The 20,995-nt window shown below is 39.2% G+C and overlaps 1 protein-coding gene across 2 annotated transcripts in view; it reads left to right on the forward strand.

The window, feature by feature from the left end:
- Nucleotides 1–20,995, forward strand: part of DNAJC3 (DnaJ heat shock protein family (Hsp40) member C3) — a 90,654-nt gene that overhangs the window by 9,655 nt on the left and 60,004 nt on the right. Inside the window, exons 2-3 of one of the 2 annotated variants that reach the window (XM_047081105.1) lie at nucleotides 8,498–8,608; nucleotides 19,480–19,604. In XM_047081105.1, the coding sequence (XP_046937061.1) occupies nucleotides 8,498–8,608; nucleotides 19,480–19,604 (236 nt within the window). Of the gene's footprint in view, nucleotides 1–8,497; nucleotides 8,609–16,101; nucleotides 16,208–19,479; nucleotides 19,605–20,995 lie in introns of those variants that run through there. The other variant, XM_047081115.1, reaches the window with a different exon arrangement.

Genomic DNA, 20,995 nt, shown 5'->3' on the forward strand with positions numbered 1-20,995 from the left:
AAGAAAGTTGGGCTTTGGAATCGAATCTTGTTTTGACAGATACTGTGAGTCTTCTAGCAGCATTGGTAACTTCTTTAAACCTCAGTTTTCTGAACTGTAAGAGTATGAAACATGTTTATTTTCTAGGGTTGTTGTGAAAATTAAGTGAAATTATGACACTGAAAGTATCCAGCCCATAGTAGGTTCTTAATTCCTTTTGTGTTACATCTTTCCTGTTAAACATTTTCATAGTTGGATAAGGAAAACATTTTCACTAATAGTTTATCTCATGCCCAAATTTCTTCCCTCCTCGGGCAGTCTGGAATCTTGTATTGAGTACATTGATCTGATCCTCCCTTTGAGAAAATGTATCAGGAAGATGTTTTAAATGAAACCTTCATACTATTTTGAAGACTACCCCCTTCATACCCCCTGCATTTTGAGAATACACAGAATCCCATCGACATGCCCCTGTAATTACTTGAGCCTCCTGTAATGGGCTGGATTGTTCCAGAGTTCACACACAGTGCTTTCACCATTCTTATTTGATTCTTAGTCATTCTCTACTTTAATTTACCATGGCTTCTGTACACACATTTCTCCCTTCATGAGCGATGCACAAATTTTTGTATTTTACACTAGGCACTATAAACGTTTATGGATGGATAGCTTATATTAGAAATTATCTTTTAAAAAATGAAAATGAGCTATCTTTAACTGTTTTAATATTCCACCCCTAATCCCTTAAAGAGATTTAATATAAAATTTTATTGTGGAAAATTGCACACATTTACAAAAGTGGGGAATGGTATATGAACCCCTAGGTACCCATCTCCTAGCTTTAACAGTTACCAACTCATGATTGATCTTATTGCATCTATACCCATGGATTATTTTTAAACCTATCATACATGCTCTCATTTCATTCATAAATATTTTAGAATCTGTAAAAGATAAGGATTGTTGTAAATTTTAGGATCTATATCACCTATATTCTCTGCAGTATCTGATTATAATGCTGTCCCTTTGAACTACACTTAAACAAGTGAGGCAGGGTGTTGTTGTTGTTGTTGTTGTTGTTGTTGTTGTTGTTTTTGGGGGTGGGAGGAATGAAACCATTTTATTGAAGTGCTTGGGGGAAAGGTCCAGGGGTAGGAAGACAATGAGATCTAACATCCTCTGTCCTGTGGGAATCTCCCCAGCTGCACAGTCCTCTGAGAAAGGAGGCAGGGTTATTTTGCTTTTCTTTCCTGACTTAATTGGCTGCTTCGTTGTAAAATATTATATGTATATAGTGTTTGCAAATATTCTTTACAAGAGTTTTCAGTTGCCAGTGATTATTCAATCAGGAACATCTTTCTCAGTTTATTAAGTTTGTACTGTATTAGTACATGAGTACATTTTTACTGGAAAAAGTTAATCTAGAAATATATGTTATATATATATTTTAAGCATAAATGAAATCAGAGTGTATATACTATAATGCAGCTTGCTACCCACCACACTTCTTCACATTCTTGTCTGCCTCTAATCTCTTTTCCACACTGCAGCCAGCAGGGGTCTTTTTAAAATGTAAATCAGGTAGTGAGTTCCTTAGTAAGACCCTTCTAATAATGTGTCTTTGTACTTAGAATAAAATGTAAGTTTCATACCTTGGCCTGAAAGGCCCATTGTGATCTATCTTGCTTGCATCCTCTATCCTTTTTTTTTTTAATTTTATTATTTTTAAATATTTATTTTGAGAGAGAGAGAGAGCACACATGTGCTTGCGCATGAGCAGGAGAGGGTCAGAGAGAGAGGGAGAGAGAAAATCCCAAACAGGCTCCACCCTGCCAGCGCAGATCCCTACATGGGGCTCTATCTCAGGAACCGTGAGATCATAACCTGAGCTGAATGGGCTCTATCTCAGGAACAATGAGATCATGACCTGAGCTGAAACCAAGAGTCCGAAGTTTGACTGAGCCACTCAGGCACCTGTCCTCTATCCTTCCTAACATGCTGGAGCCTCCTTTTGATTCCTCGAAGGTGAGCTTGGTCCTATCTAAGCCCTTTGCACTTGTTTTGTACTCCTTGTCTGGACATATTTTGGCATTCTGGAGGCACTTGTCATTCAGGATCCTCCCTATCCCCGTATATACCCCTTTGTGTTTTAACTCAAACATTATCTTCTTAGGGAAGACTTATTTGACCCCTTTGTATTAAGTACTCCTCCTTTCCTCTGGCAGTTTGTTATGGCACTTAGAAATGATTTTATCTGTCTTTTTCTCCACTGCTACAGCAATAAATGAATAAATAGTTGGTCTGTTCTGTGTGTTATGAATGCTGCATCCTTTTGAATTTGTAAGAATGGCCATTATATTCATTTTTAGAATTTTTTTATTATTTGTTCCACTAATTATTTCCCCTAAATTCTCTTACTTGGTATTAGTTTCTTAAAGATTGATTTTATGATTATCTTTGTAAATTTCAGAATTGCTCATTGCCAGTGTGAGAGCAGTTTGTGGGAGAAGGCCAATTGTCTGGAGGCTGGGAAATCCAAGGGTCCCTTCCTTTTCCTTGTATTGGAGTTTGGAGCACAAAGGACTGCATCTACCTCCATGGCACACATTCCGCGGAATGGTGTTTGTATGTGATTTTGCCCACTAACCCTATTCTGTCCTTTCTACATTTTTCCCCTAAGATTTCTGTTTCTCTGATGGCCTTCTTCTTTAAATAAAAATTCCCCCCTCACCCCCAGCAAGGTTATGCATTTATTCTTTAAATAGCTTCTGTAAATTTGAGTATGTTGGGAGGTAGGCTCATGTGCTAGTCCCTGTGGTCCACTTACTTCAAAACATTTTTGATGTAAGAGATTTTTTTTTTAATGTTTTATTTTATATTTGAGAGAGAGAGAGAGAAAGAGAGAGAGCACGAGCAGGGGAGGGGCAGAGAGACAGAGACAGAATCTGAAGCAGGTTCCAGGCTCCGAGCTGTCAGCAGAGAGCCCAATGCGGGGCTTGAACTCATGAACCATGAGATCATGACCTGAGCCAAAGTCGGATGCTTAACCGACTGAGCCATCCAGGGGCCCCAGTGTAAGAGATTTTTATAAGCCAGTTTTCTCTTTATTGAAAGGATTTAAATTTTTTAAAAACTTGATTTGGGAAAATCTTAAAAATATACCAAAGTAGAGGGAATAGTATTGTGAGCCAGCTTCAGAATTTATCAACATATGGCCAATCTTATTTCACTTATACTTTCATTTTCCTTTCAAGATTATTTTGAAGTCAGTGCTGTTCTTCATATTATATATTCTGTAAATACTTCAATATGTGGCAGAGATGCCAGTGTAATGTTCAAAAACAGCCTTTCTCCAGAGTCACTGATGGGAACCCTGCCCGCTAGGGCATTCTCATAAATGACTAAAGCCTGAGGGATTCTCCTCATTGCCTCTTTGAGGAAGACCACCCTGTTCATCTCTGTTATGGCCACAGTTTAACACATAGTGTATATTCAGTAACATTTGTTTAATGAAATACCTTGGTTTCCGTAGTCTTCATTATGAAAAGCAGGTTATTTTTGGATATGGTATGGAATTAGGTGGAACTACAGGTGACCCTCACTGTCAGAACGTAACTGGTTTCTGAATCGTTACTGCATAGTGAATTTACAGAGCAAGAGCCTATATTCTCATTTTTAAAGGGAAAAATAGGGGTGCCTGGTGATGAGGTTTTGGGATGATAGTGGGGTTTGTGGGGTCTGGAGCCGACAGCCAAGAAAGAATTCTTGAAGACATCTTTGGTGCAAAAGTGATTTTATTAAAGCACGGGGATAAGACCCATGGGCAGGAAGAGCTGCTCTGGGACCCTGTGGAGAGACTGCTTATAGAGTTGGGATTTGGTGGGAGGTAATGTCAAGAGGAAGTTTCCAAAGAGATTTTCATCTGCTAAAGAAGACTCACAGGATACTGGAGGCCTAGCTATTGTCAAGCTAAGGTGGTTTTTCCTCTAGCAAAGCATTAGCATTAAGACAGTAGGGAGTTCCTGGAGAAACTCTAGCCTCGGGTAGTTGTTAATGGGTTGCAGGTTATAAGGAAATTTAATTTTATCTGCTGTTTCCTTCTGCCTTTGTTTCCCACATCACCTTGGGGGCTCAGTCAGTTAGGCATCCAACTCTTGATTTTGCCTCGGGTCACGATCTCATGGTTCATGGGATGTTACAGTGCTTGAGGCCTGGAGCCTGCTTGGAATGCTCCCTCCCTCTCTCTCTGCCCTTCCCCCTGCTCATTCTCTCTCTCTCTCTCTCTTTCTCAAAATAAAGAAATAAACATTAAAAAAAATAAAGGGAAAAATAATGCTTTCCCAGCCCATTGAAAACTCCCAACTAATTTCTCTACATGTTACTCACACACTCTTAAATGGGGTAGACGTCTTCACATTGTTGCCCCAAACAGGGTTCACAGGATCCTAAGTTTTTGAGGCCATCAAGTTAAGGTTTTCTCCTTCCCTCCCTCCCCTTCCTTGTCTTCCTTGTGTGGAGGGGTCCATCAGGCAGCCAAGGTAATAAGACACTGCACAGAAACTAGGAAGACTGGAAGCTGAAAAAGCTACTTTGTTTAGTAGGGAAAATAGCAAGATAGAGTGCATTTCTTTCAGCTCTTTGCTATGTTAGATGAAATAAAGAATTCAGTTGCTTTTGATGGCTAAAGTGGCAGGCTCACATAGTTGCCCACATTGTTGTGGATATCCTGGACCCTGCACTCCTGGTCTTTCTTCACCCGCCCTCCACATCCAGCCGGTCACCGCAAGTCATGTGTAGTTGTCTTTCTCTCTTCTGTTCCTCTGAGCAATCTACTCTTCTTTTTTTTCATGGCTTCTCCTCCACACTCCTACTCCACACTCGATCGCCTCGCTGTCAAGTTACCTGGGTTGTTGTAACAGGATACCTTATAATTTCCCTCTTCCGTGCTGGCTATTTATGAGACTCACCTAGCACTTAAAGTGACCCACTCCAGAATAATTAAATCATGATGGAGAGGAGAGAGAGCTGAAATGCAGGACTTTAATTTCTCTGAAAGCCTCATTAATTCTCTTCCGTCTGGGCATTTAAATGTGATGTTCTTTGTGTTTGGAGTGTTGGTTTTTTTTCCCTCTTAAGGCTTTTTCATGCAGGCGGTATTGTCCCCATTTTTCCTTTGGGTTTCGGGTGATACTTCAGTAAAACCCCCCTCAGTGCCGTCCAGTAGAACTTTCTATGATGATGGGAAGTGTTCAATATTATGTGCACTGTTTCCTGGACTAGCCGGTAGCTTTCCAGCACTTAAACTGCGACTAATGACTGAGAAATTGAAATTGTTTTCATTTTTTAAAAAATTTATTTTTGAGAGAAAGAGCAGGGGAGAGGAGGAGAGGGAGGGAGGGAGGGAGGGAGGGAGAGAGAGAGAGAGAGAAATGAATGAATCTTAAGAATCTTAAGCAGCCTCCATGCTCAGCACAGAGCCTGACACAGGACTCCATCCCATGACCCTGGGATCATGACCTTAGTTGAAATTAAGAGTTGGACAATCAACCCACCAAGCCAACCAGGCACCCCAAATTTTAAATTTTATTTAACTATAGGTGTTAGGTGCCCTAACTTGTGTCCTTACAGCACCCTGCGTGTATTCCCCCACTACAACACTATATTGTATATTTTCCGAAAATTGTATTATTAAAACATTTCATAAAGTTGAAAGAATTTTGTAATGTATGCTCCTATATCCATCATCTCGATTCTGCCATTAATATAATTATCATACTTGGTTTTAACGCATATTTATCTGGGCATTTCTCTACCCATTAATTCCTTTCAAAAAAATATATTTCAAGGGGCACCTGGGTAGCTCAGTTGGTTAATCGTCTGATTCTTGATTTTGGCTCAGGTCATGATCTCATGGTTTGTGAGATCGAGCCCTGTATGGGGCTCTGCGCTGACAGTGTGGAGCTTGCTTGGGATTATCTCTCCCTCTCTTTCTGTCTCTTCCCCCACTCAAAATAAATACACAAACATAAATATATATATTTCATAATATCCGTGCAGATTTCCCTAAACACTTTAACATGCATATCATCAACAGCTTTTTGGGGGGTAAAATTTATGTATAATAAAATGTCCATATTTTAAGTGTCTATTTGCTGAGTTTTGATAACTGCACCTCCCTGTGTACCCAAACCTCTATCAAGATTACAACATTATCACCCCAGAAGGTTCTCATCTGCCCTTTCCCAGTCTGTCCTTTCTCCCACCTTCCCAAGTGATGATTGTTCTGAATTTTTTTCGGGCAGTGTCTATTTTAGCATCATTCTAAGTATCTGAATAGTGGAACCTCATGCTCACCATAAATGAGAAATGCTTTGGCTTCTTAGTTTCCATATGCACCCTTCTACACACGTTACATTCAATTTTGTGTTTGATTTTCAGCTCAATCGGCTGTGTGGCTACAAAAATAAGAAATTGTTTTAGGGCTGACATGGAAGCTCGCAGAAAGAGACTTGAGCTGAGGGCTCGGGCTGAGCTGCTTCTTTCTTTGTCTCTGAAAGTGCTCTAATGCACTCAGAAGAATCCCCCCGAACCACAGTCCTTACCTTCATCACTACTATTATTGGGGTCAAGTGCAACAACAGTCTCGGTTTTCTAGTTAGCATGGGATTACTGTCAACCACAAATGGTATCTTGATTAATTATGATTCTAATACCTGCTATGGATTACTGACATCTTATTTCTCATTGACAATGAGCTCATCACTACATTCAAGCTCAAGGATATGACCAAACTTGTCCTTAAATCCTGTCTTTGTGGGTCTGCTAGGACCATTCCCCAGTGCCAACTGTATATAAGTCTGGATCCATTCAGGAGACAGAGACCACAGAGTAATTTAAAAGAGGGAAGTTTAATATAAAGAATTGTTACGCTATGATAGGAGAATAACTATAAAGATGTAAAGGGAGCTCTAAAGGATACTCTGGGGCTAACAGATGGTCCCCAAAGAAGAGCCAACTTAGAGGGGTGAACTACTAAAGTCTTGGGTTTAAGATCTTATTAGAGAAGGTAGAGGTACAACCTTAAGTTGCTGGTAGAAAAGTTTGCTGAGTTGCTGAGATTAGAGCTGGTCCACTGTAGCTGGGCAAGCAGGAAATAACCCTCTTAAGTGTAGTTGAACCCGGGTTGGTTGGCCTCTGTGTGTGTGTGTGTGGGGGGGGGAGTCAGGATGCTGTGTGTGGGCATAAAACCTGGACTTCATGGTGTCCTCATTGGGAGGTAGTGCCTGGTCAAGGCTACCAGGTTGCTGAGGGACTGGACCCAGGGGCATATGGCTAGGACTGGGAGCCACTGGGTATCCTCCCCATAGGTACCGTGCAGTAGGAACCAGAACAAAATAAAGATAGCAACAAGACCCTGAAGGTGTCTTTCCTGCAGTGCCCCTTCAGTACCTTTTACTTGACAGAGTGTAATATTGTACTCAGTATAAAGAAGAAATGCTTAAAAACTCCAGTCCATTTTTAAAGCCAGGTCCTGAAAGATGAATTCAGAGGAGAGAGGTAGCACATTGATAACTGGCCTAGTCAGTCAGAGGAGGTTATTTTACTCACAGTTCCTCACGAGCTCCCCATTTTACCCAGAGTGAAACCAAAGCTGTACATGGCCCTCTGCTTCTTGACCTCATCTTCTAGTACTGTTTTCCTTGTTGGCTCTGGGGTAGCCATCCTGGTCTCCCTGCTGTTTCTGAAACATAAGCTGGGATTCTCCTGACTTAGGGCCCTTGCACTAACTGGTTCCTCTTAGAAAGTTCTTTTTCTACATATCTGCCTGGTGAGTTCCTTCCTTTCCTTTGTGTTTGCTCAGATGTCAGCTTCTCCATGAGGCCCGCCCTTGACCATGTTCTTTAATACTGGAAGCACCAGCACTTCTGGTGCCCTCATGTGGCTTGACTTTTTCCGTGGTACTTCTCACCTAACATACTGTGTAGTGTATGTATTTCTCGTGTCTGCCTTCTCCCTTCATAATGTCAGGTGCCGTGAGTGGCAGAGGTGTGTGTGTGTGTGTGTGTGTGTGTGTGTGTGTGTGTGTGTGTGTGTGTGTTTTGCTCACTTATCCCAAATACCTAGAATAGTGCCTGATGCATTGTAGATGCTTAATTAGTACTTGAATATTAGAGTGGACTTGGTGATAATACCCATTAAAATGAGATTCTAGTTTAACAAAGGAATTCTGACTTTGTTGTTCGATGTATTTTTACTACTGGGTTATGCAGTTTCCCTTATATTTTGGAGACAGTTACATTCTTTTGATATGACCAGGGTGTATTTTTGGGTGGCTTATATGCTTTAAATGAAGCACTGTGCTTTATTAAGTTACCTTTTCTATAGCTAAAGCTATGTCTTTGGCTTCTGTGACTCTTATCTGGGCAAATGCTTGAGGGAGATAACTGTATTTTTAACATTTTATTCAGAATTGAATCTTGGTCATGGAGAGTTAACTGATTTTTGTTGTTGTTTTTAGGTGCTGAATGTGGAGTAAATGCAGATGTTGAGAAACATCTTGAATTGGGCAAGAAATTACTTGCAGCTGGACAACTAGCTGATGCTTTATCTCAGTTTCATGCTGCAGTAGGTTTGTATCTTGGAACCAAAACCCTCAGTGGCCATCCTAGTTATTTCTAGTTAATAGCATTTGGATAACATTTAAAATAAACATTATTTAATGTTGAAAGAAAACATTTAAAAATATTTGCAGGATTTTGGGTGAAATAGATTAATAAATAAATACACAACACTTAAATGCATATGTATCTAACACAAGAGAATTTTCCAGATAACTACATTTTCTACTGTAAGTATCAAGAATAAGTCAAGATAATTTTTTTTTTAAGATTTTTTTTTTAACCTTTATTTATTTTTGAGAGAGACAGAGCAAGAGCAGGGGAGGGGCAGAGAGAGAGAGGGAGACACAAAATCTGAAGCAGGCTCCAGGCTGTCAGCACAGAGCCCGATGCGGGGCTCGAACCCACAGACTGTGAGATCATGACCTGAGCTGAAGTCGGACACCCAACTGATAGAGCCACCCAGGCGCCCCAAGTCAAGATAATTTTGACAGAAAGCTTTTCTCACTGTATTATATAGTTTTTTACCCCCCCCCAAAAGATTTCACTAAAGACGGTTTAATTTTCTTGATGACTTGAGATCAGAAGTATAGTTCTTTTACTTTGAGGCCCTTGGGGGTTCCTGCAGTCCGTTGCCTCTTCTGTGTTGGTCAAACTTCCTCACTCCCTTAGGCTGGACATCCTGTTGCTCACTTATGTTTGTCTATAGTTTCTACTCTCTGCAGCTTTTAATCTATTGGGACTGAGAGAAACGAGATGGCCACAATAAATAGGTTCTAAGTGAGGGCTTAAAGGATTTTCTCTATGCTTTTGTGCAGGACTTTCTGACACTGACTTTTTGGAATCCTCTCTTAAATTATACATTCTCACCTTTATTTGGGATGGTTAAGAGTGACAAGTTAACCTGTAGGGTAATGAGGTGGGTTTTTTTATTTTTTTCTATGTTTTTGATAAGAGAAAGATCTCACCAGAAGAATGATCATCCCACTCCTGTAATTTACTTTGTAAACAGAACATAATTAGATTTTGGTTTGGCAGTATTTTTCTTAATGCTTTTTTGTAAACTCACACTTTTATTACTGGTATTATTAACCCTCTGGAATAACAGGAAACCAAGGTTTTTAATCTTGGCTTTGCCACTTGATAATCCTATGATTATTGGTTAAGTTATGTAAGTAAATATAGACTTAAACAAGTTACCTGCATATTCCTAGCAGTTTTCACTGTGCCACCTAAAAGGATTTTTTGTGAAGATTGGTGAGAATAATGTATATAAAGATTTTTTTTTGAAAATAGGGTACAATCACACATGTAGGATCTGTAGAAATACAGTTTTTATATCTCTGAAAATTAAGACTTTTAAAAAACAGACTTGATATGTTAATAGAATTTTCTTAACTATGTGAAATTTCTGTTAGGTAGGTTTTTTCATTTTAGCAATTAGCTCACCTTGGGAGGTGGTAGGTAATCGGCACAGCAATTTGTACCAGTTAATTTTCACTGGAGACCATATACTAAATGACCATGTCATTACTGAGTCCACACTGTTCTGGTGGTTTGAGCTCTGCTGCAGCGTGGTAATTAAAAAAATTTCAATTATTGTCTTAGATAAAGTGTGTCTTAAAAAATATTGATTCTTCCCTAGTACTGCAAGAATATTTGCAGAAACTTACACCTCCTACCTATTTTCTACTTTATTATTTGCTTTTTTATTTTATTTTATTTTATTTATTTATTTTTTTCAACGTTTATTTATTTTTCGGACAGAGAGAGACAGAGCATGAACGGGGGAGGGGCAGAGAGAGAGAGGGAGACACAGAATCGGAAACAGGCTCCAGGCTCTGAGCCATCAGCCCAGAGCCTGACGCGGGGCTCGAACTCCCGGACCGCGAGATCGTGACCTGGCTGAAGTCGGACGCTTAACCGACTGCGCCACCCAGGCGCCCCATATTATTTGCTTTTTTAAATCTCCCTTTTAGCAGAAACGTTAAGGCCATGGCATATTGTTACGGTCGTTTAAAATGACTTCTTGCTTTTCTTTAGCTTCACTGCTGTACTTGAACTCTTGAGATGGTTCTTCCCCAAAATACCCAATAAAATATTATATTCATTGTCAGATGTCAGTTAGTAAAGCTAAGAACTGATAATTTATTTGTGAAATTCGGCGAAGGGAGAAAGTGAAGCAGTGCTAGTGCATTCAGAGTTCAGAGAGCTGTAGAGCTATGTGCCCTTTTGTTCGTCATGATTTGGCGACTTACAACAATTCTCAGAATGTTCACATGTCTTAATTTCTCAGAAAGACCTGTGTAGTTTGGGACATTCATCATCTTAGTTTGTGTCAAACACAGATTATAGCCAACTGTAGAACACAAAGATTAAATTGTATATGATGGCAGTATACAGGAGATGGTGAGGGGGGTGGTGGTGTCATGGCCTACTGACCCTCCTATTAAAAGTGTGTTTATCAGAAAAGAACGTTAGATCCTCTGTTTCAGTTGTCTGGTTTACCAGACCTCACATTTAGCATGGCCACACTGGCTGCTTCAGGTAGCCCAGTGAGTTAGGGAGAGCGTCTCACCAACAGTGAATTTGTCCGGGTCTCCTGACTTGTAGACTAACAAGTTGTGTGCTTGTTGCTGTAGGCGGTAGAGCTGGGCTGCTGTAAAATATATGCCAATCTTCTGTGGTGAAATATCACCCATGGTTTAATACATTGCTTTAAACTGTGTAAAAGAGTTCATTAAATGTTTATTCATTTGTTACACTTCCCAGCTTCTAAATTTTGTGATGTACTTTATTTAACTTCTGTGATTAGAAATTGATGTGAAAGTTTGTAATAGAATTTGGCTGGCAGCATTGTAAGTATCAATGGATCATTTCTTATTATAATGCTGTAGTTGACATTATTTATGGTTGTGACACCCTTCCATTTTCATTCTTGAAAAATTACTAGGTGCATTTTGAAAATTACTTGGGCTTGGTATATTTTATGATTACATTTTTAACACAATAAAAGGTTTATGTATAAAAATTCAGTAGCGTCACATTGTTCCTACAGAGTGGTACGGGTCTATCAGTGATATGAAGTTGTTTTGTATCTGGCATATGAATATTTTTTGGCAGGAGTTTTAAGATTTAAGATGGGGAAATATTCTTGATCTGTCGGAAACTGTGATTTAAGGAAGGATGTTGATTATCACTTTCCAATTAGTCTTCTAAAACAGTTGCATCCATTTCAGTGTTATGAAGTAGTCAGACACAAGTATTGTTTAGAGATTTATCATTAGAGAAAACTGCAGTGCAATGTGAAAATGACCTGACTCTCATTCCCGCTGCATGGTCTTAAGGAAATAATGAATTCTAGGGTCTGAAATCACTTTTTTTTTTTTTTTTAAATTTTTTTTTTTCAACGTTTATTTATTTTTGGGACAGAGAGAGACAGAGCATGAACGGGGGAGGGGCAGAGAGAGAGGGAGACACAGAACCGGAAACAGGCTCCAGGCTCTGAGCCATCAGCCCAGAGCCCGACGCGGGGCTCGAACTCACGGACCGCGAGATCATGACCTGGCCGAAGTCGGACGCTTAACCGACTGCGCCACCCAGGCGCCCCTGAAATCACTTTTTTGATAGACCTAACAGAATGTCTGAGCTATATCGGGCAGGAATGGCTGTCTAATGTGGTGGATTAAATGGTAGGCATGTCTGAAATGATAGTTTTCTCTATTTGCTTGGTAAGAAAGTCAGTATCACATTTATAGTTTTGCTAAATCAAAAAACAAAACCTATGCCTACATTTATTTGTCACAAACGTATCATGGTGCTTTCTCATCACATTTGGACCTCATTTGTGAAATGGGGATGGGCATTTACTATTCACATTTAGACAGAAGGAAAGAAAGTACCTTAATGACTTTTTAAACATCATGTTCTAATGCAAAAGATTGTGAACTTCTTAAGGATAGGTAGAATCTCATTGTTGTTATTACCATTGTCATTATTTTTATTGAAGTATAATTAGTATACAATGTTAGTTTCAGGTGGATGGACAACATAGTGATTGACAATTCTACACATGATTCAGTGCTCACCACAATAAGTGTAGTCATGTCATCATACAACATTATTATAGTATTATTGAGTATATTCCCCTACTGTGTGTTTCATCTCTTTTTTATAAAATAAATAATTCTTTTTATCTATTTTACCCATCTCTCTACCCCACCCCATCCAGTAGTCATCAGTTTGCTCTCTATATTTAAGAGTCTGTTGTTTGTTTGCTTATGCTGTTTTTTAGATTCTACATATAAGTGAAATCGTATGGAGGGTGCCTAGCTGGCTCAGTTGGTAGAGCATGTGACTCTTGATCTTGGGGTTGTGAGTTCAAGCCCCATGTTGAGTGTAGAGGTTTATTAAAACTAAAACCTTTAAAAATAAAATAAATGAAATCGTATGGTATTTATCTTTTCCTGATTTATTTCAGTTAGCATAAAGCATAATACCTTTTAGGTCCATCCATGATGTTGCAAATGGCAAGATTTAAGTCTTTTTTTATGGCTGAGTAATATTCCTCTGTGTGTGTGTGTGTGTGTGTGTGTGTGTGTGTGTGTGTGTGTGAGAGAGAGAGAGACACACACACACACACACACACACACATCTTAAAGATAGGTAGTATCCTATTTTGCCATTATTATTTTACTCTCTGGTAGGTGCTCAGTAAAAGTTTAAATGAAGGGATAGAGTTGGGTTAGCTGGGAGCAAGAATAACATTTTTCTGTATTTAGACAAGTGTGGTCTTTCTGTTTTCCACTACCACTGTTTATAGCATCATTTGTAATTGGCTTTCTGATGTATTTTCTTCATTAGTTGTATTTTATTACAGCTTATATTTTCATATTTGAATAGTAGTTTGAAGATTAGACCTTAAATCCATCTCTCATGTTCAAGTTTCTAATAAACGAGTATAACAATTTGAATGGCATGTTTTCACATGAAATCTAGTATTTCTATAGATAGGCTTGCAAGTATTTTAAATAATGAACTGTATTGTGTATTGAATGGATAACAGGATAAGTGATTACTTTCAAGGTTGTCAGATGTTGTTTTATGAGAAATTAAGCATGAATTTTATTTATTTTTTTAATTTTTTTTTAATGTTTATTTATTTTTGAGACAGAGAGAGACAGAGCATGAATGGGGGAGGGGCAGAGAGAGAGGGAGACACAGAATCGGAAGCAGGCTCCAGGCTCTGAGCCATCAGCCCAGAGCCTGACGCGGGGCTCGTACTCACGGACCGTGAGATCATGACCTGAGCTGAAGTCGGACACTCAACCGACTGAGCCACCCAGGTGCCCCAAGCATGAATTTTTAAACCGATCCTTGTTCAGTTGCTACTTCATGCACAATGATACAGGAATGGACACTAGTTCTAGGAACTGTTGGTATTTTAAGATGAAGATCTAGGGAAAACTATTTTGTTTTGCCATTCATGTGACCTCGTACGACTAAGAACATTGATTTGAAGGCAAGGGAAATAAAAGGACAAATTAACTATTGGGACCTCATCAAGATAAAAAGCTTCTGCACTGCAAAGGAAATAATCAACAAAACTAAAAGGCGACTGACAGAATAGAAGAAGATATTTGCATATGACATATCAGATAAAAGATTAGTATCCAAAAACTATAAAGAACTTACCAAACTCAACACCCAAAAAACAAATAATCCAGTAAGAAATGGGCAGAAGACATGAATAGACACTTCTCTAAAGAAGACATCCAGATGGCCAACAGGCACATGAAAAGATGCTCAACGTCACTCCTCATCAGGGAAATACAAATCAAAACCACACTGAGATACCACCTCACACCAGTCAGAGTGGCTAAAATTAACAACTCAGTAAACAACAGATGCTGGCGAGGATGTGAAGAAATGGGAACCCTCTTGCACTGTTGGTGGGAATGCAAACTGGTACAGCCCCTCTGGAAAACAGTGTGGAGGTTTCTTAAAAAATTAAAAATAGAACTACCCTATGACCCAGCAATAGCACTACTAGGAATTTATACAAAAGATACAGGAGTGCTGATTCATAGGGGCACATGTACCCTAATGTTTATAGCAGCGCTTTCAACAATAGCCAAATTATAGAAAGAGCCCAAATGTCCATTAACTGATGAATGGACAAAGAAGATGTGGTTTATATATACAATGGAATACTATTTGGCAATGAGAAAGAATGAAATCCTGCCATTTGTAACAACGTGGATGGAATTGGAGGGTATCATGCTGGGTGAAGTAAGTCAGAGACAGATCTCATGTTTTCACTCATATGTGGAACTTGAGAAACTTAACAAAAGACCATGGGGGGAAGGGAAGGGAAGGGGAAAAAATAGTTTCAAACAGAGAGAGGCAAACCATAAGAGACTCTTAAATGCAGGGAACAGAGGGTTGATGAGAGGGGCAGCGGAGAGGGGAAAATGGGTGATGGGCTTTGCGGATGGACTTGTTGGGATGTGCACTGGGTGTTTTATGTAAGCGATGGATCACAGGAATCTATACCTGAAACCAAGAGCACACTGTATGCACTGTATGTTAGCTAACTTGACAATAAATTATATTAAGAAACAAAACAAGGTGTTCACTGAAAACATGAAAAAAAAAGAAAAAAAAAAGAGCACACTTATTTATTTTGAGAGAGAGAGAGCAAGTGAAGGAGGGGCAGAGAGAGAAAATCCCAGGAGGGGCAGTGGGAGGTGGGGGAGGAAAGAGAGAGAGAGAGAAGTGGGGGCTCTCCTGAAGCAGGGTTAGTGCTCATCTGAAGCAGGGCTCGGCCAGTGTGAGACTCAAACTCATGAACTGTGAGATCATGACCTGAGCCTGAGTCAGATACTTAATGACTGAGCCACCCAGGCACTCAGAACATTGATTCTGATTGATATGTTGAGCCATTGTCATTTATTACTCAATTTTGTAGGTTCATTGTTATAAAATGGGTCTCTAATCTGATTTCATATCTTAAAAATACCTAAAAACTGAAGAATAAAGTAAATGAAAGTGCTCCAGATTATTGTATATAAACATTTTTTATTTTTTATTTTTTAAAAAAAATTTTTTTTAACGTTTATTTATTTTTGAGACAGGGAGAGACAGAGCATGAACGGGGGAGGGTCAGAGAGAGAGGGAGACACAGAATCCGAAACAGCCTCCAGGCTCTGAGCTGTCAGCACAGAGCCCGATGCGGGGCTCGAACTCACAGAGTGCGAGATCATGACCCGAGCCGAAGTCGGCCGTTTAACCGACTGAGCCACCCAGGCACCCCAAACATTTTTTAATATATGTGTAATCAAATACTTAAAAGCTTTGTCATATGTAATCCTCATTAGAGGTTTTTCTGCATGGACTGAAATGGTCAGTTTTTCCCCAAATAGAAGTGTAGGTACCTTCTGATAAGTTGCCCAATGCTAGCATTAAGCATTCTTTTTTTTTTTTTTTTCTTGGAAGAACTAGATACAGAAGTCAAAATAACCGACATCTGTTTTTCAACATGCCATTGCTGATTTCATATGGGAGAATGATCTGAATATCCTGGTGAGGCACATCTTTTTAAGAGCCAGGTCTGTTCTCTGGTATCCCTGCGTGGGGTGGCTGGCAGGGAGAAAGGGAACTGGGTGACCAGATGTTTGTTTGCTTTGCCTCCTGGATGGAAAGCACTCCAAATGGAAAGCTTACCCGGACCAGTGAGGTCAGAATCTACAAGCAGCAACTCTTTGAAAAGCAAGAGATGGCAGTGTCTGTCATACCCTCTGTGCCAACTTGGGAGGACTGCAGGGACCAGAGGGCGGGCAATGCAGCAGAGACGTTAGCCCCCTTCCTCTTTTGTCCCCTCTGAGAAAAACCTCTTCTGGGCTGGACAGAGTGTGACAACAAAACATTTGCTCCCTGGGTTTACAGACCTGGCTCTGGAAACAAGACCCATGGGAAGTGGACCATATTCATCTGGAGGCTGGGAAATGTTTCTCTTGGTCTGTGGCAGGGCTGATGTTGGCGTGCTTCCTCCTTGTCCACAACAGGATGGCACTAGGGAAAGCAAACAGAACAGAAGCCCTTCACATGAAGGGTTGCTTGGGCTTTCTCAATGAGAAGGACCCAGGAATCAAAGCCAGAAGCAAGGGAGGAGCTCCTGGGGTATGGTAGGGCTGAGGAGACCCTGTGGGAAAGCTGGCTAGCTCCAGGGACCCGCTGAGTACTACAGTGTCCTGTGGAAATGAAAGAAAGACCAAAGAAGCCATGTCTGTACTGACTTTAGCCCCTTGCTTGTCGTAGGCAGGTCTCAGTGTTGGCATTTGTTGTGGTGATCAGGAATTTGTTTCCATTTCCTTTTATTTGAATACCTTGGGCCAGGTCATATGGAGACACTCGAGTGAATTCATTCAAGGAGTTTTATTTTCTTTAGACTGAGGTGTGTGTATACATAATTGATACCAGAGGGAGTGATAAGTGTTATGGGCACAGTAAGAGGTATACTATATTATAGAATGTTATGGAAATGGAGGGAATGGAAGGTATATATTTCACATGTGTCATCAAATGAGTCATTTGAGCTGTGCCTCAAAGATTGAGTAGGATTTGGACATACGAAGATGATCATGTGTGATGTAAACTCCAGGTCTTAAATCATGTTACTTCTAGTATTTTTTGCTTAGTGTAAATAAGTCATGGAAAACTTAAATTTTTTTAAATTAATGAATATAAAAGCACTCCATGTTTATTATGAAACATTTTGGAATGTGTTTGGTATAAAGAAGAAAATCTGTTCTCTCTGCCCAGATAACTACTGTTGACATGTGGTGAATTTCCTTTTACTTTCAGAGGCAGTCACTTAAAAGTGACTGGTATCAAGTCATTGTTCAGGCCAGTTATGCTGCCCAGACTCACATATTTTTAATTTATTGTACATTCTAAATCAAATATAAACTGAACCTAAAAATATTATATATCATTTATGCTCTTAAGTATAGTTACTCTATATCTTACTTTTTCCTCAGGCTAATTATAGCATTTTGTAGGAAATACCCTATATACAGGTGGCTGACTATGCTCTTTTTTTTTTTCCTGGTCTCCTGAGCAAAATTGATCAGGAAAGAAATTTTCAGTGATGCTTAGCTGGGATGTATGGATTGTTTTTGGTTTTTGTTTCAGATTTGAGGAAAAAATAGTTCTTTAATTGTTAAAATGCCCAGTTTTCATAGCTTTTCAAAAATATGATCCTAATAAAATAGTATAATGAAAAGTATGTTACAAAATTTTACTGTTTTGACCATTTTTAAGTGTATTGGGTTAGTGGCACTAAGCGCATTCACATATTTGTGCAACCTGCATCACCATCCATTTCCTGAGCTTTTTCATCATCCCAAACTGAAACTCTACCCATTAAGCAGTTGTTCCCCATTTTTCTCACTCCCTTTCTCTCCTTCCTTCCTTTGTTTTTGTAGTAGCCATCTTAATGGATGGGAAGTGGTATCTCACTGTGGTTTTGATTTACCTTTCCCTAATGATTAGTGATGGTAAGCATCTTTTCATGTGCTTTTGGCCATTTGTATATCTTCTCTCATATATGGTTTTATAGCTTTACTTTCTCCTCCTGTCCTCTTTTGCTCAGCAGTGGTTCAGGTAGGTTAATGCCATTAACAACTGCTCAAAACCGTATTTTGAATGATGACAAACCATCCTGTCATAGATTGCCATTGGTCATGTTTTTCAGATGATAAGACCTTCAGGGGTAGAACTTTCAGAGAGTTTTAGTTGTGAATCTTATAATGATAGAACTGTGCATAAATAAATATTTGTTTAAGACACGTGACTGGATTTGGTCAAGATATATATCTATATATCTATATCTATATATACACACACATACACACACACACACATATGTATTTCAAAATTGCTTTCTAGAAGGACTGTTTGGCAGCACAAGGTTTACTTCCACTGAATAAAGTAGAATTAGCTAAAAAACCTAATCATCCATCTGTTTTCCTTCTTTCAAATATTGGTAACTTAGTCTTGTCTCATTTCCATTCTCCTCCTTTGTCCTAAGGTTTGTATCTTTATTTCTTCACTGCCATATTAATTGGAATTTGTGAGGGAACAGAGATTGTACATTTAATATGTCAGTTTAATTGGAAGTCTATAATTTTCTTAACTCTGAATAAAGCATAGTCACATTCTCAATCAGTATTTTTAAAAAAAATTTTTAATGTTTATTTTGAGAGAGAGAGAGAGAGCATGAGTGGGGGAGGGCAGGGAGAAAGGGAGACACAGAATCTAAAGTAGGTTCCAGGGTGTAAGCTGTCCACACAGAGCCTGACACAGGGGCTCGAATTCACGAACCATGAGATCATGGCCTGAGCTGAAGTCGGATGCTTAACTGACTGAGCCACCCAGGTGCTCCTCAATCAGTATTTAACTTAAGGAAATTTCAGTAAAGACAAAGACTGAATTACATACTTATAAAAGTTGTGAGTCGAATATAGTTAATATTTTAGATCAGAGGTTGGCAAACATTTCCTCTAAAGAGCCAGATGATGAATATTTAAGCTTTTCAGCCATACAGTCTCTGTGCATTTATTTTTATTTTTATTTTTTGACAACTCTTTAAAAATGTAAAAGATATTCTTGAAGCCTGTGGGTTGGATTTGGCTCAGAGACTACAGTTTGCCAATCCTGTTCTGGATTTATTTGGAGTGATCTTGCTAGTCAACTGGACCCATTATTGATGGAAAGACTCTTAAATGCCTTAAGGGAATTGCAAACTCTAGTATGGTTCAGGTGATTTGTGTTTTTAAGGAAATTACCAAGAGCTAATATTTATTATTTTAATTTTCAGATGGTGACCCAGATAACTATATTGCTTACTATCGGAGAGCTACTGTCTTTTTAGCTATGGGCAAATCAAAAGCAGCACTTCCTGATTTAACTAAGGTGATTGAACTGAAGATGGATTTTACTGCAGTAAGTGCATCTAAACTTTCTTTAAAGAAAACTTAAGGAAATTTGGAAGAGGTAATTTGTTTTTAAAGGTGAGGATCGACCTGTTAGGCATAGCTGGGGAGCATAGGAAGCTGCTGTGGTGTAGTAGACTGGGCCGTAAGAACAATCCAAAGTCCCTGGAATCAAAGATCTGTGTGAAAAAGGAACAGTGGGTAAATTTGGTGAATTTTAGAAGCTTGGCAGTGACATCATCCTTGTGGCTTAGAAAGACCTCTGTTTTTGGGGGGAGTGTAGGGCAAGATGTGAGGCTGAGTAACCAGTTGATCAAGAGGCTATTGAATTAACAGGCTGTCAGGTGACTGACAGTAGTTCCAATTAAGGCTGTCATAGGAAAGATAAAGAAAAGGAGATAGGTCACTTACATAGTGGTTTGTAGTAAGGACACAGTTCTGAATTAGATGGCATCCTCCCCTGCAACCAACACACAAGCTTCAGAAATGGAGGAATTTACAGTCTAATGGGATATCCTGATGTTTGGCATTTAATGTAATGGCTTAAAGTAATGGGATAAGTTAGATGCTTTCAAAATTAATTTGGTAGCCCGTTTACTGTTTATATCCTGCCATAATCTAAAAAGGACTTGGGATAACTGATTAGATATGGGTGAATGTTTGGTTTGAAATATTACTATTATTTTAGGACAGAATTGCCAAGTGTCAGACTTTCTTTTAATCTGTTACTTTACCTAGCTAACTGAGCACAACCTTTCACAAAAGTTGAGTAGTTCATTTTCCTAGTATTATTAGTTAGTTAAAGTGGCTTCGTTTTCCTTTTTATGTGTGTTGATGCGCTTAACAGAGGATCAGGGAAATTTTTTGTACTGTCAAAGTAATGTGTTAAGTTTTTTTTTTAATTTTTGTTTTTAATGTTTATTTATTTTTGAGACAGAGAGAGACAGAGTGTGAGTGAGGGAGGGGCAGAGAGAGAGGGAGACAGAATCCGAAGCGGGTTCCAGGCTCTGGGCTGTCAGCACAGAGCCAGATGCGGGGCTCGAACCCATCGACCGTGAGATCATGACCTGAGCTGAAGTCGGACACTCAACTGACCGAGCCACCCAGGCGCCCCAGTAATGTGTTAAGTTTTAGTGGAATGTCAGTGTGGTTTCTGTCTTATGGTCACATTGGTCATCAGAGAGTTGGTATTCTTGGAAGAGATGGGATCATGCACATGAGAAGAGGAATACCAGAGATGGAGGGGGAAAAATGATGCATGGGAAAAGGGAAGAGGTGTTATTCGGTTGTAGTAGAGTGAATATTTCCAAAGTTAATAAAAACAAAATTATATCTAGAACTTTGATTGGTAAAGTCCCAAATTACACAGCTTTTTTTTTTTTTGTGGTGACAAAAAAGTTA

Source organism: Lynx rufus, unplaced genomic scaffold, assembly GCF_022079265.1.
Source record: "Lynx rufus isolate CCGP_SWC_20201006 ecotype Redwood Valley unplaced genomic scaffold, mLynRuf1.p SCAF_1, whole genome shotgun sequence".
Lineage (NCBI taxonomy): Eukaryota > Metazoa > Chordata > Mammalia > Carnivora > Felidae > Lynx > Lynx rufus.